The 15,224-nt window shown below is 52.0% G+C and overlaps 3 protein-coding genes across 7 annotated transcripts in view; 1 reads left to right on the top strand and 2 right to left on the bottom strand.

Moving 5' to 3' along the window:
- The window catches only part of LOC310670133 (uncharacterized protein), a 140,995-nt gene that overhangs the window by 22,505 nt on the left and 103,266 nt on the right, over positions 1-15,224 (bottom strand). The window lies entirely within an intron of this gene.
- The window catches only part of LOC310670420 (uncharacterized protein), a gene marked incomplete at its 3' end in the record, with an annotated part of 164,634 nt that overhangs the window by 79,852 nt on the left and 69,558 nt on the right, over positions 1-15,224 (bottom strand). The window lies entirely within an intron of this gene.
- On the top strand, positions 13,590-15,115 carry B3GALT4 (beta-1,3-galactosyltransferase 4). The gene has a single exon (XM_083424510.1). The coding sequence runs from the start codon at positions 13,696-13,698 to the stop codon at positions 14,755-14,757; it is 1,062 nt and encodes a 353-aa protein (XP_083280636.1). The 5' UTR covers positions 13,590-13,695; the 3' UTR covers positions 14,758-15,115.

Below are 15,224 nucleotides of genomic sequence, written 5' to 3'. Positions count from 1 at the left end.
GTGTCATTGTGTGAGCGGGGACCCTGTTGCAACAGTTTTTTGTGTTATTTTTTTCTGTTCTTTCAATAAAGATCAGGCTTTGCTTTTTCCAAATCCTGGTGTGGTCTCTGTCTTTTCCCGACCCGTACAGAGCCTTCATTTGCGCTCCTTCCAAGGCCCTGGTCCTTCTTCTGAGGCAGGGGCCCCTTGGGGAGGCAATTAAAAATTTATTTCACCGCATTCTGGATTAATTGCAGTTTCCGGGTCACCTTCAAAGGTAGCCCCATGCAGAGCGCATTGCAGTAGTCCAAGCAGGAGATAACCAGAGCATGCACCACTCTGGTGAGACAGTCCGCGGGCAGGTAGGGTCTCAGCCTGCCTACCAGATGGAGCTGGTAAACAGCTGCCCTGGACACATATTTGACCTGCGCCTCCATGGACAGCTGTGAGTCCAGAATGCCTCCCAGGCTGCGCACCTGGTCCTTCAGGGGCACAGTTACCCCATTCAGGACCAGGGAGTCCCCCACACCCACACACTCCCTGTTCCCCAAAAACAGTACTTCCGTCTTGTCAGGATACAACCTCAATCTGTTAGCCGCCATCCATCCTCCAACCGCCTCCAAGCACTCACACAGGACCTTCACCGCCTTCACTGGTTCTGATTTAAAAGAGAGGTAGAGCTGGGTATCATCCGCATATTGAGGAACACCCAGCCCAAACCGAAGGGTCATCTTCCCCCAAGGAAGGAGAGAGAGATTGTCAACGGCTCATCTGTGAAACCATGAGGGTCAACTGGAGGCAAATACTTGCGGAAACCTTCACTAAAGCTTGCTAAGCCCCCATTCAGTCAATGGGAACACACAGAAATGCACCCAACTTCTGCTGGGAGGAGCACGTTGCAGTGTGTGAAGGAGGAACAATTGCCAAGCACAAGAGGGGGAAATTATTCCTCCGCCCACTTCTCCAGGAATTCCCTCCTCTCTCAGAAATGGGCTGCTTTGCATTTTTCAGAGAGAAAGAAATAGACACTCGGGACTCATGTCCAGCTTGTGATCCACCAAGACCCCTAGATCCCTCTCACATGTACTGCTAGTGAGCCAGGTGTCCCCCTCCAATATCTGTGCATCTGGTTCTTTCTGCCAACACACAGAACCTGACATTAGTCCCTACTGAAATTCGTTCTGTTAGTTTGGGCCCAGTTCTCCAATCTGTTAAGGTCACCTTGAATCCCAAATCCGTCTTCTGTGGCATTAGCTACCCTTCCCAATGTGGTGTCATCTGCAAATGGGATGAGCATCCCCTCAGTTCCTCCTCCCAAGTCGTTTATGAAGACGTTGAACAACAACAGGCCCAGGACAGCACCCTAAGGCACCCCACTGGTCACTTTTCCCCAGGAGGACAAGGCAACATTGATGAGCATGCTTTGAGTTTAGTCCTCCAAAGGGTATGCATATATAGAATCACGTAATCATAAAATGGTTCAGCTGGAAGGGACCCCCCGAGGGCCACTAGTTGAACCCCCTGCAGCCGATAAACCCCTGACAGGTGGCACTCAACCTCCTTTCAATGGTCAAATTGAGAAGTCACAAAGGGGGCTGAGCTGGATAAGCAACCCCACCACCACCACCGCCCCATGGCTGCATCACTGGCAGAACAGCCAGCCCCCTCCTCATTCTTTCCTCCAACCCCAGCATCTTCCAGGGGTCCTTCTCAAGCTCCCAGCCCTTCTCCCCCCCCCCAGCAGCTCCAGGAGCTTCAGCCTTGTCCCTCCTTCCAGGCAGCTGCACCTGGACAGGTGAAAGCTGCTGTGAAGCAGGAGGGCAAGGGGTTAAATAGGCCGCAAGGTTACCATATTTTTTTCAAAGAATCCGGGGACACTTTAAAAAAAAAAAAACAGAGAAAAAACGTTATTAAAAAGAAGAAGTAATCTCTTCTGTGGTCTCCTCTGTTGTGCAGCCTTCCTCTAGGCCTCAGTAGAAAAAAGACAGTCACGGAATTGATAAATTACACAAAACAAATGAAATACCGTGAAAATCCCTGAAACGAGAAGTAATCGACTAGAAATATTATCTTATAGAATTAAACTAAATAATAAAAATCAAAAAGTTTGAGGAAAAAATTAGAAAAACCTAGGTTAGGGCTCCCCTCTTTTTCCCCCTTCCTCTTTCTCTCTCCTCCTTCTCCTCCTCCCAGCGCCGGCTCCGGGGTTTTCATGGTCTCAGAGCCAAGCAGTCGGTCAGGCGGCCAGTCAATCTCGCTCCCGGCTCGATTTGGGTCACAGGGGGTTGTAAGTGGTCCCCCCAGTTGACGCGGCGGGTGCCCCCGGTTCCCCCTCGGCAGTGGCAGCAGCAGTCTCAGCAGCCCGGAGCCAGCCTGGTAGCGCGGTTGGCTCTGGCTGGCTTCTGGAGCTGCTCGCTGCCGTGGCGCCCGCCATTTGGCCTCGCTGGAAGTCCCCATGTGATGTGTCTTGTGCCGTTGAACCAGTCATGCAACATTCATTCCCTACTAATAAATCTACAACACTTAAAATATAAATCCGGGGACATTAAATGAAATCTGGGGACATTCCGGGGACGGATTTTGTCCAGGGACAGATTGTCACAGTCCGGTTCACGGGTGATCGAAGTCGCAGCTGGGGACGTCAGGACCGGGGGCAAGATGGCGGGGTGGGAGCAGGAACGGGAGTCCAGAAGCCAGGAGTCAGGAAGCCAAGGAGGGTCAGGAAGCAAGGAGTCATGAAGCCAAGGGTCCAAGGATCAAGAATCAAGAAGCCAAACACAGCAAGGCAGGGAACGTGTTGCTGTAGCAAAGAGCTGAAGGGAAATGCTGACCTTATATCCCTTCCCAGCTCTTGCCACCAGGTGCTGTGAGTTACCAATCGGCCTCACCTGTGTGGCCACGCCTTGCCTCTTCAGAACAAATTTAGGAAGGCCCTAGTCCTGCAGAGTCCTATTGGTCACAGGGCCTGGCTCCTGCATGCACACCTGACACAGATTTGTCAATCCAGGGACTGTCCCCGGGAAACAGGGACGTCTGGTAACCATCAAATAGGGGAGCCCAAGGACCCTGAAGACAGCCCAACTTCAAAAGACGCCAAGGAGGCACATCTAGTTGCGGTCTTGACTATGCTACCACTCAGTGGATTTGTAACTGGCTGACTGACCGGACCCAAAGGGTGCTCATCAATGGTTCCTCTTCATCCTGGAGAAGAGTGACTAGTCGGGTGCCACAGGGGCCCGGTCTTATTCAACATCTTTATCAACGACTTGGATGATGGACTCAAGGGCATCCTGATCAAATTTGCAGATGACATTCCATTACTAAAATCCAATATAAACCACATTTTATGAACCTCAGATTACAATTACAATTCAAATAAATTATGAAGTCCATTGTACATTTTGTGTGTCCTCCCGCGTGCAAGATTTCAAGGTGAGATAATTTTGTTTCATCCTGCTTCCGAAGTCTTTCTTAATCCATTTCCATTCTGTCTTGATCTTAATCCCTTATCAGCAACTACAGAGTTTTTGACTTCCTTTTGTACTTAGACATTTAATAAATTTTATTTTTGCAAGAGGACTTCTGCACCCCATATATTTCCTGTATGTCAGGGGTGGCCAACTTCCAGGAGACTGCGATCTACTCACAGAATTAAAAACTGGGAGTGATCTACCCCCGTTTTATTGGGGTTCAGGTCAAAGTTGCTCAGCTTGTTTTAGAGAAGGGAAATGCTCCGTTTTAGTGGGGTTCCTTTTGGGGAGGGGGATTAGCCCTCTTAGAGAGAAGAGTGACTAGTGGGGTGCCACAGGGTTCTGTCTTGGGCCCGGTCTTATTCAACATCTTTATCAACGACTTGGATGATGGACTCAAGGGCATCCTGATCAAATTTGCAGATGACACCAAACTGGGAGGGGTGGCTAACACCCCAGAGGACAGGATCACACTTCAAAACGACCTTGACAGATTAGAGAACTGGGCCAAAACAAACAAGATGAATTTTAACAGGGAGAAATGTAAAGTATTGCACTTGGGCAAAAAAAATGAGAGGCACAAATACAAGATGGGTGACACCTGGCTTGAGAGCAGTACATGTGAAAAGGATCTAGGAGTCTTGGTTGACCACAAACTTGACATGAGCCAACAGTGTGACGCGGCAGCTAAAAAAGCCAATGCAATTCTGGGCTGCATCAATAGGAGTATAGCATCTAGATCAAGGGAAGTAATAGTGCCACTGTATTCTGCTCTGGTCAGACCTCACCTGGAGTACTGTGTCCAGTTCTGGGCACCACAGTTCAAGAAGGACACTGACAAACTGGAATGTGTCCAGAGGAGGGCAACCAAAATGGTCAAAGGCCTGGAAACGATGCCTTATGAGGAACGGCTAAGGGAGCTGGGCATGTTTAGCCTGGAGAAGAGGAGGTTAAGGGGGGATATGATAGCCATGTTCAAATATATAAAAGGATGTCACCTAGAGGAGGGAGAAAGGTTGTTTTTTGCTGCTCCAGAGAAGCGGACACGGAGCAATGGATCCAAACTACAAGAAAGAAGATTCCACCTAAACATTAGGAAGAACTTCCTGACAGTAAGAGCTGTTTGACAGTGGAATTTGCTGCCAAGGAGTGTGGTGGAGTCTCCTTCCTTGGAGGTCTTTAAGCAGAGGCTTGACAACCATATGTCAGGAGTGCTCTGATGGTGGTTCCTGCTTGGCAGGGGGTTGGACTCGATGGCCCTTGTGGTCTCTTCCAACTCTATGATTCTATTCTATGAGCCAGACATCCTGGAGAGTGAAGTCAAATGGGCCTTAGAAAGCACTGCTAAAAACAAGGCCAGTGGAAGTGATGATATTCCAGCTGAACTATTTAAAATTTTAAAAGATGATGCTGTTCAGGTGCAACACTGAATATGCCAGAAAATTTGGAAAACTCAGCAGTGGCCAGAGGATTGGAGAAGATCAGTCGACATCCCAATCCCCAAGAAGGGCAGTGCCAAAGAATGCTCCAACTACCGCACAATTGCACTCATTTCACATGCTAGCAAGGTTATGCTTCAAATTCTTCAAGGAAGGCTCAAGCAGTATGTGGACCGAGAACTGCCAGAAGTGCAAGCTGGATTTCAAAGGGGCAGAGGAACCAGAGACCAAAACCTGGACCTGGAAGGTTTTGACAACCGTTGGGGATGGCACGCCTACCTAATATTTGGAAAAGCGAAAATTCATAAAAGCTTTACCAACCATATAATAAGAAAGTCACTCTTTGCTGTATGGGAAAAATATAAAGACCTGATGGAGCCTAAAGTCCCATGGTGGACTTCTCCAGTAGAAGCCATAGCAGTAAAACGGAAAAATACTCAGGAAAGCTGGCCAACATATAAAATACTTCTAAAAAATGAAGATAACCAAATAAAATTTAAAAACTTTGAGGAAATAAGAGACCACATTTCAGATTGGTTCCAATACCATCAGTTATTTGAAAAATTTAAATCACTGACAGGGGAGGTGAGTTTTGCTCAGAGGAGTTTGAGAGTTTTCTTTCTGAACAGGGCATTGAGCATAGGACTGCCACGCCCAGATCACCCTGGCAGAATGGTTTATGTGAGAGAGTAAACCAGACCCTGCAGCAAGGAATCAGAACACTGTTACATGATTCGGGGCTGCCCAATCCCTATTGGGCCGAAGCTCTTTCGTTTTTCTGTCACGTGTACAACAGGAGGTACCAGTCCGCAGTAAATTGCACCCCATATGAGATGCTTCACGGAAGGAAGCCATGTGTAAAGCATTTTTAAAATTTTGGATCAGAGGTTTGGGTGCACACCTCGCAGGGTGACAAACTGAGCAAGCGTGGAGAACATGGTGTTTTCCTAGGATATAAGAAAGGGTCTTATCGTGTCCTGATCACAGACACGAAAACCATCAGGCTGACCAGGAGTATTGAGGACAATCCACAATGGGACAGAGTTGGCGTTTTTCAGTGCCATCCCATTTGTGATGATGGTGCAAAAGGGGCAAAAACAGTTAAGAGGGAGGCAAGTTCTGATGTGATTGATAATCCTGATGCCGATGTAGTTTCGGATGGTGGCACAGATGATCAGAGCCCAAAAGCCTCAGGAGAGTCTGACGCAGATTCAGATTTAGCAGCTTCATATACTTTAGCTCCCCATTCTCCCAAAGAGGAGGAAGCACCAGAACAAGAGGATCAGAGAGTTTTGCGCAGATCCGAGAGAACAACCAAGGGTGTACCACCGAAAAGGTTTTCTGAAGAGTTCGCCAAGACTGCGGTCACATGCAACTCTGGTGCGGTTTTTAAACCAGGCATGAAGTGTGTTGTTTAAATCTGCCTAAATGAGCAATGTTAATTTGCATGTGAGAAAGAGAAACGTGTATGAAGATTTTTCTAGAAGCTGCTTATTCATTTGAGTATTCACAATGTGTATTTTGTGTGAACTGCAGATTAAGGTTTATGTTTTAACTCCTTCCTAATGGACACAGAGTGGTTACAGTGATTGTTTAATGGTATTGTTAAAGTGTCTTAAAAAAGGGGGAGAGAGGTACCTGCAGATATGTTAACCAAGGTTGTAAGCAGAGAACAACTTTTGGAGTGTGTGTGTAAATTACAGTTATGTTAAAGATTCTTGAAATGGTCGGATGAAATGGGGGAGGATGAGGAGATTTCACCCCTCCCATACCCAAGAATCTCCTGAGCAGTCTGCTGATTCTGCAGAGAGGAGGAGGCATGTTCTGATATCTACTTATTCTGCTCCAGCACCACATCAGAGAGAGAGTCGGTCAGTGAGAGAGTCAGTGAGTGAGTCAGTCAGGGAGAGAAAAAGACTGAGTGTTATCTCTGTGTAGATAAGGTCGCTGCAGAAAGCAGCTGTAAGACTCAGTGCAGTCCAGCATCTCCATTTGTATATAGTTTGTATAGTACAGTAGCTGTTGGTGAATAAAAGAAGATATTCTTCAGCGCTGTCGTCCGAGTGATTTAGACTCTGCTGTACTCTGCTGTACAACGACTGTCTTCTAGAAGTGAGTTCGGTGCTCACAGCTCTGAGTTGTGAGTCCACAGCAGTTAGACCTGTTCCTGTGAGGAAGGTGGTCTTCTGGAAGTGCTACCCAGCTCGCCTAGCCCAGTCGGGGCTGAGGTGGATGAGTCCAGTTGGTGGCACTGGCTCAAGGGCGATGCTGACACTAACATGAGTCTGACCAAACTGCGGGAGGCAGTGGAAGACAAGAGTGCCTGGCGTGCTCTGGTCCATGGGGTCACGAAGAGTCGGACACGACTAAACGACTAAACAACAACAATTCCTGAATCCAGGTCACAGTTCACAGGCTCACCCTATTCACACCTTAAACGTGCCCTTAAGGCAGGATTTGTGGCCTCAGAGACAATGGGGAGGTTTTTCCAGTTCTTCCCTCCTTGCAGAGAAACGTTTGGCCAGTTTGGGAGAGTTAAAATGGTTTCAGGACCGTCTTCCTGTGCTGCTTCAGACATGTGGTTTATATATTTATGTACGTTTGCTTGGTACATTTATGAAATATATATATATGTATATATGCAGTGGTACCTCGGGTTAAGTACTTAATTCGTTCCGGAGGTCTGTTCTTAACCTGAAACTATTCTTAACCTGAAGCACCACTTTAGCTAATGGGGCCTCCTGCTGCTGCCGCCGCACCGCCAGAGCATGATTTCTGTTCTCGTCCTGAAGCAAAGTTCTTAACCCGAGGTACTATTTCTAGGTTAGCGGAGTCTGTAACCCGAAGCAAATGTAACCTGAAGCATATGTAACCCGAAGTACCACTGTATATATATGACCTTAAACTTTTTATTACATGACTCAACATCAAGGAAGAACTTTGTGAGGGTGGGAGCCCTTCAACCACGGAAGGTGTGGGGCTCTCCTCCCTTGGAGGTTTCCAAGCAGAGGTTGGACGGCCACCTGCCATGGATGCCCGAGTGGCGATTCCAGCCTTGTGGGGGGCTGGACTGGATTACCCTTGGGGATCCCCTCCAGCTCTAGGGTTCTGTTACAGAAAAATCTAGGTGTGAGGCTGCTCAGTCACCCAGCTCGGGGGAATAAAGGAAGGCGTCCAGCCACCAACCGGAGCAAATAGCTGTAGACCAAAGTTGATTGCGCAACAGGTTCAAAGAGGAATTTTGAACCCCGAGGACGGGGTGACAATAATAAATAATAATAATAAATTTTATTTATACCCCGCCCTCCCCAGCCGAAGCTGAGCTCAGGGCGGCTAACAACAATCAAAATAATCCAACATTCTAGAAACCTTTCATTATAAAAATGAATTAAAATCAAATTGATGGCAACCATTAAGCAAAATTCTGTGCAGATTGCCAGAGGAGGGGGTCAGGCTGCGCCCTGACCAAAGGCCTGGTGGAACAGCTCTGTCTTACAGGCCCTGCAGAAGATGTCAGGTCCCGCAGGGCCCTAGTCTCTTGTGACAGAGCGTTCCACCAGGTTGGAGCTGTGGCCGAAAAAGCACTGGCTCTAGTTGAGGCCAGCCTAACTTCTCTGTGGCCTGGGACCTTCAGGATGTTTTTATTTGAAGACCGTAAGGTCTTCTGTGGGACATACCAGGAGAGGCGGTCCCGTAGTGTTACCGGAAAAATCCGAGGGCTCCCTTGGACAAAAAGTAAAGACACCAACCAGAGTAAATTGGAGCAAATCAGCAGCCTGTAGGCTTGGCCTTTATTGTACTGTTGCAGCAGGGTGTTCCCCTCACTCGCAGGAGAGAGGAAAGACCCAGAACAATGGTGTGCAAGACCTTATAAAAACTTTTGAAATTCCCCTCCTCTAGGTCAAGCCCACCCCCAGAAACATCATGCATACATTACAGAAAGGAGGGGTTGAGGGAGGAGTTGTGGTGGTAACCTGAGTGTCCTGTCACCTGGCTGGTTCCCTCTTTCCCCCTCCCCATGAGTACTTTCCAGGTGACAAAGGGGAGCTTGCAGTTTCCTGCCCCCTGAGGGGGAATCCAATCACTGTTCTTTTGTTATAGTCCGTGTTGAATCCACTCCTGTATGCAGTCTGTAGTGTGGTGGATGGGTTTCTGTCTAGGACCATCAGGGTTGGCATAGCAACTGGGCAGGGCTCCTGTGGATGTGCTGGGATGCTCAAGGGATTATGGCTGCCCTGTATCAAACCTTCCCCATTTTGTAGTCTTTCCTTCATGGAGTGAAATAAAAGTGGAACAGTGCAAATCTGATGAATGGTTGATTTTCTATGAATTTATAACAGAAGTGTAGCGTATGTAGTGTGTGAGGGTGAGTGTGTGTGAAGTCTGTACAAACTGAATGATGGGGGGGGGGGGTTCCTGCTACAGTAGGTACGAGGGTCCTAGGCCGTATAGGACTTTGAAGGTTAAAACCAGCACCTTAAACCTGATCCTGTACTCCACCGGGAGCCAGTGCAGCTGGTATAGCACCGGGTGAATGTGATCTCGCAGCGAAGACCCCGTAAGGAGTCTCGCTGCAGCATTCTGCACCCGCTGGAGTTTCTGGGTCAGTCTCAAGGGCAGCCCCACGTAGAGCGAGTTACAATAATCCAGTCTGGAGGTGACCGTCGCGTGGATCACAGTGGCTAGGTCAGGGCGAGAGAGATAAGGGGCCAACTGCTTAGCTTGGCGGAGATGAAAAAATGCTGCCTTTGTTATAGCTGCAATCTGCGCCTCCATGGAGAGGGAGGTATCAAAGATTACACCCAAACTCTTAACGGACGGTGCTGGCACTAATTGCGCCCCCGTAAGAGATGGGAGTTGCCCCCCCAATCCCATATCGCCCCATCCCAGCCAGAGGACCTCTGTCTTCGAAGGATTTAGCTTCAACCGGCTCCCACGTAACCATCCAGCCACAGCTTCCAGACATCTGGTCAGTGTGTCTCAGGCCGAGTCAGGATGGCCATCCATCAACAGATAGAGTTGGGTGTCATCAGCATACTGATGGCAGCCCAGCCCAAAACTCCGGACAAGTTGGGCGAGGGGGCGCATAAAGATGTTAAAAAGCATCGGGGAGAGTATCGCACCCTGGGGCACTCCACACACCAAGGAGTGGCGCGATGACAATTCCCCCCCAAGCGCCACCCTCTGTCCCCGACCAGAGAGAAGCGAGCGCAGCCATTGAAGGACTGTGCCCTGGATCCCCACGTGGTCCAGGAGGTGGTCCAGGAGTTCGTGATCGACCATGTCGAAGGCTGCTGACAGATCTAGAAGAATCAGCAGCCCCGACCCACCTCGATCCAGCTGCCTGCGGAGATCATCTGCTGGGCGACCAGAGCCGTCTCGGTCCCATGACCAGCGCAGAAGCCGGACTGGAATGGATCCAGAGCCGATGTTTCATCCAGAAACCTACCAAGCTCTTCAGCAACCGCTCTCTTTCCCACCATATCCCAGAATACAGTTCTTACAGCACCATTGCTACATCACTGACATGTCACCAAAGGGGAGGGGTAGACGGAGGTTACACTAGTTTAACCTTGGCAAACATGTCCAGACAAGTCCTTGGTACAACATTAGATTAGACATGTCAGGGCAAGACCCAGGTGTTAAATTAGCATAGACAAACACCTCTGAAGTCCCACCACCCAAAGTACAATAGAACTTTCTTTGCATGTCTGGCCCCTTGGCAAGTCAGGTGATGAGATTTGGCTTCCCTTGGCCAACAATCAGCTCAGCAATTGTCACCTCTGGGCACTTCCTGGGGTAGGAGGTGTGTATACAAGTCCTCACGCTTGGGGGGGGGGTGGCAGGGAATAGAGTTGTTTCTCCAAGGGCAAAATAGTGTTGAAGTGGAGGAGACTGGCAAAGGAGTTGATTTTATATGATTTTTAAAGCTAGGTAACTTCCCTGGACTTCCAACTACCGCACAATTGCACTCATTTCACACGCTAGCAAGGTTATGCTTAAAATTCTTCAAGGAAGGCTCAAGCAGTATGTGGATCGAGAACTCCCAGAAGTGCAAGCTGGATTTAGAAGAGGCAGAGGAACCAGAGACCAAATTGCAAACATGCGCTGGATTATGGAGAAAGCTAGAGAGTTCCAGAAAGACATCTACTTCTGCTTCATTGACTATGCAAAAGCCTTTGACTGTGTCGACCACAGCAAACTATGGCAAGTTCTTAAAGAAATGGGAGTGCCTGATCACCTCATCTGTCTCCTGATAAATCTCTATGTGGGACAAGAAGCTACAGTTAGAACTGGATATGGAACAACTGATTAGTTCAAAATTGGGAAAGGAGTACGGCAAGGCTGTATTTTGTCTCCCTGCTTATTTAACTTATATGCAGAATTCATCATGCGAAAGGCTGGGCTGGATGAATCCCTAGCCGGAATTAAGATTGCTGGAAGAAATATAAACAACCTCAGATATGCAGATGACACAACCGTGATGGCAGAAAGTGAGGAGGAATTAAAGAACTTTTTAATGAGGGTGAAAGAGGAGAGCGCAAAATATGACAAAGACAACAGGCATATAAATCGAAGCTTTAAAACTACTTTATTCAATGATCTATATACAGAGAATCCACCAGCATGTTTGTGCTCTCTCAGCAGCAGTGAAGTTAAAGGTAAAGGGACCCCTGACCATTAGGTCCAGTCATGGTCGACTCTGGGGTTGCGGCGCTCATCTCGCTTTCTTGGCCGAGGGAGCCGGCGTACAGCTTCCGGGTCATGTGGCCAGCAGGACTAAGCCGCTACTGGCGAACCAGAGCAGCGCACGGAAACACCATTTACCTTTCCGCCAGGGTGGTACCTATTTATCTACTTGCACTTTGACGTGCTTTCGAACTGCTAGGTTGGCAGGGTACTGAGACTTCCTGTCTCACGCTCTCAGGACACTCACATCATATAAACAACCATAGTGCTACTTGCTGAGCAGCTGGTGAGATAAAAATCCTAACACCTCTTTGGTTCTATAACACTACGTTGTTGTTTTTTTGAAAAAAAAAATTATTAAGAGTTTCAACATAACAATTTATCAAAAATACATCATCCTCATTCATTTCCCCCCCTCCCCATTCCCCCCCCCCCCAAAAGAAAATCCCCACCGCCAGATTTCCCTCAGCTCCTCTCTCTGGCTTTCAGCACCTGTTATTCTCTGCATATTGTAAAAGTGCAAAGATCCTCAATTTATCTGTGTTTATATCACCAATAAAAAGTTTCTGTATTCCAAACCTGCCAAGGAGTCCAGTTCATTTTGCTTAAGTACTTTGCAGAAGGTTCCCATTCTTCTTTAAAGTCACAGCTGTCCTTATCACGTCGTTTGTGTGTCAATTTCTACAACACTATGACTCGAAATCGGGGGGCTCCCGAGCCCCAAGAGGCTGGCCAGGGCTGCGGCTGCGGCTGCCAGTTGGGCGCAGGGTCTCCTCGGGGACGCGGGCGAGGGCGCACCAGCCAGGGCAGAGATGAGTTTAGGACAAGAGGAGGGCAGAGGGAGGCGCGGTTGCCCCATTGCGGGCGAGGGCGGGGCGGAGGGAGCCGCTGCTCCCGGACTGTCACTCCCAGGTGAGTAAGATTGCCTTCCCTGAACAGGATCGTACCAGCGAGTGACTGGGAAGGTCAAGTCTGGATCCCCACGTCCTTCCACTGGGGACATCTGGGGCGAGCGCTGAACGCGCGGAGGGTTCCCAAGCGCGCCTTCCTCTTGACACGTGTCTCTCTCTCGTCCCGAGTTGGGGCTCATTCAAAGTCCACGACGCCTTTGGCAGAGGCTGCCCTCCAATCGGAGCGCCTGGCAGGCCAGCGAGGGCCGGATTCGCCTTCACCGAGGGCGGCGGCGGAGGCGGCTGCACCGCGAGGCAGCAGCTGTTCTGCTGGGCGCCGAAGGGACGTCTCCTTGCCGAGTAGGGAAAGGTGAGGATCGGGCCCACGGGGTGGGGATCGGGCCCACAAAGCGGGGCGGGGGGGGGGCTCCAAGCAGCTGTGGGGGATTTTGAGTGGGGGGGGGGCAAAAAAACAGCCACCACGCAGCCTCCAGCATCCCATTCTGGCGGCCGGACGCCTGGGTCCCTTGTAGCCGCAGTTTTTGGGCGGGGGGAGAGGTGGCTGGTGGAGCAGAGCTGCAAGGCGGGAGGGGGGGAGGCAGGCGGAGACCCCCCCTTGTATTTATTCCTCTCCCCCCCCCTTTTCATCCTCCCTGCCGAAGCGGCCTCGCCCTCCTCCATCTCCGCATCTCTCCATCCTCTCGGCCTGGCGCGCCCCTCCCTGCTCTTGCGGGGGGGGTGCTCTTTGCGGAGATGGGCTGCGGGGAGGGGGGGGCTCAGGTTGCAAGATGGGGGGGGCGGGACAGGGCGGAATGGGTCAAAGGGGGGACGCATCGGTCGCGTCAACCTGTTTCTCTCTCTGTGCGCGTCTTGCCCCCCCCCCCCGGCAATGGCGTCGCTCCATAACGCCCCCCCCCCCGCAACGCGGGCATCTGGAGGGCAGGGAGGTCTTTTTGCATGCATGCGGGGGGGGGTGGCATGATGAGCTTGCCAGATGGCAGGGGCCCAAATGTTGAGCTTGCAAGCGAGGCGGGTGCGGCAATGCGCGGAGACATTCGTCTCCCTGCGGGGGTGGGCAGCATAAAGTGTGTTGGGGGGGGGCGGTGCTGTGAGGTTGCAAGCCGAGAGCGGCCCAAATACACCGGGGCGGGGCGGGTCGCAGGATGCAACTTCTTCCACCTCTCCCCTTCTTCTCTCTTGCAGGGTCTCCGCCCCCCCCCCGGCAGCATGGCGCTGCCCCCCCGCCGCCGCCTCCTCCTGCTGCTGCTGCTCCTCTGCGGGGCCTCGGCCCTTTCGCTGGGGGTCCTCTTCCTGGCCGGCGGGGCGCACGAGGCGCTGCTGTCGCGCTCGCTGCCCTACCTGCTGCCCTCCGGCAGGGGGCGCCCTTTCTCCTCCTCCGCCTCCAGCTGCGCCCCCCTCCTGCCCTCCGCCGAGGCCTTCCTGCTGGCGCCCGCGGGCGACCCCTGCGCCCTCCGCACGCCCTTCCTGCTGGTCCTGGTGGCCAGTGCGCCCAACCACGCCGCCCGGCGCCAGGCCGTGCGGGACACCTGGGGCGGGGTGCTGTGGGCCGGCGGGCGCCCCGCGAGGACCCTCTTCGCCCTGGGGGTGCCCTCGGAGCCCTCCCAGCAGGCCGCCCTGGAGCGGGAGGCGGCGCAGCACGGAGACCTCCTCCAGGGGCGCTTCCTGGACACCTACGCCAACCTGACCCTCAAGACCCTGGCACTCCTCGGATGGGCAGCCACCTGCTGCCCGGGAGCCTCCTTCGTGGTCAAGGCCGACGACGACGTCTTCCTCAACCTGCCGGCACTGGCGCGGCACCTGGCCGCCCTGCCCAGCCCCCCGCCACCCTACCTGGGCCGCATCCACTGGTGGGTGCACCCCAACCGCGACCCTCGGAGTCGGCACTACCTCCCGGTCGCGCTCTACCCGGCTGACACCTTCCCCCCCTACTGCAGTGGCACCGCCTACGTTCTCTCCGGGGAAGCCGTGCCAGCCCTGCTGGGGGCGGCGCGCCATGTCCCCCTGGTGCCCCTGGAGGACGTCTTTGTGGGGCTGTGCGCCCGCCAGGCCGGCCTGGCCCCCCTGCACCTGCCCCACATGGCTGGCGCGGAGCACTTCCCGCCGGACGCCTGCTGCTACAGGGAGGTATTGTTCAGCGTCCATGGCGTGGCGCCGGCCGAGATGGTGGCTGTTTGGGAGGAGGTGGGCACCCATGAGGGGGCATGCAGCGCCTGGCAGAGGGCCCTGGGGCTCGCCCGCTGCAAAGCCCTGGCGTGGCTGGCAGCGTGACGAAGACGAAACCGGAGGAAATTGCACCCTTGGGACTCGGCCAGAGAAGCCTCAGCAACCGGGAGCAGCGCCAGCCAAGCTCATATTGCTCAACTGGCAACTGGTTCTGCAGCGTCAGAGGTGGGACCCCCAGGGGTAATCTAGCCCCGACTGACGTGATGTGGCAACTGGTTCATTAAGCAACGCACAAAGTCACCAGCAGTTCTCCAAGGACACGCCCAGCCCTTCCTTCTGCTTGCAGGTGCGGCAAGCAGACGACTTCGGTTGTGGGGCAGAGGTGTAATGACAGAACAGGACAATGGGGTGGGACCCCCAAGGGTCATCCAGCCACACCACTGCAGCACAGGAATCTTAGCCAAGGCTCTTTTCCGCCGCTTTCCCTGGACGCTTTTCGGTTTCAAAAAACGGCCATGTTACTAGTCATCATGGATTTGGAAGCGATATCCGAAACGCATGGGGGGGGGGCA

The sequence above is a fragment of the Podarcis tiliguerta genome (genome assembly GCF_965153285.1).
Source record: "Podarcis tiliguerta genome assembly, chromosome: 2".
Classification (NCBI taxonomy): Eukaryota; Metazoa; Chordata; class Lepidosauria; order Squamata; family Lacertidae; genus Podarcis; species Podarcis tiliguerta.
Note: the sequence above shows the minus strand (reverse complement) of the source record. Positions and strands in the feature narration are given on the sequence as shown.

Coding starts and splice junctions, on each gene's coding strand:
- B3GALT4 (XM_083424510.1), top strand. CDS start 13,696: ATGGCGCTGCCCCCCCGCCGCCGCCTCCTCCTGCTGCTGCTGCTCCTC.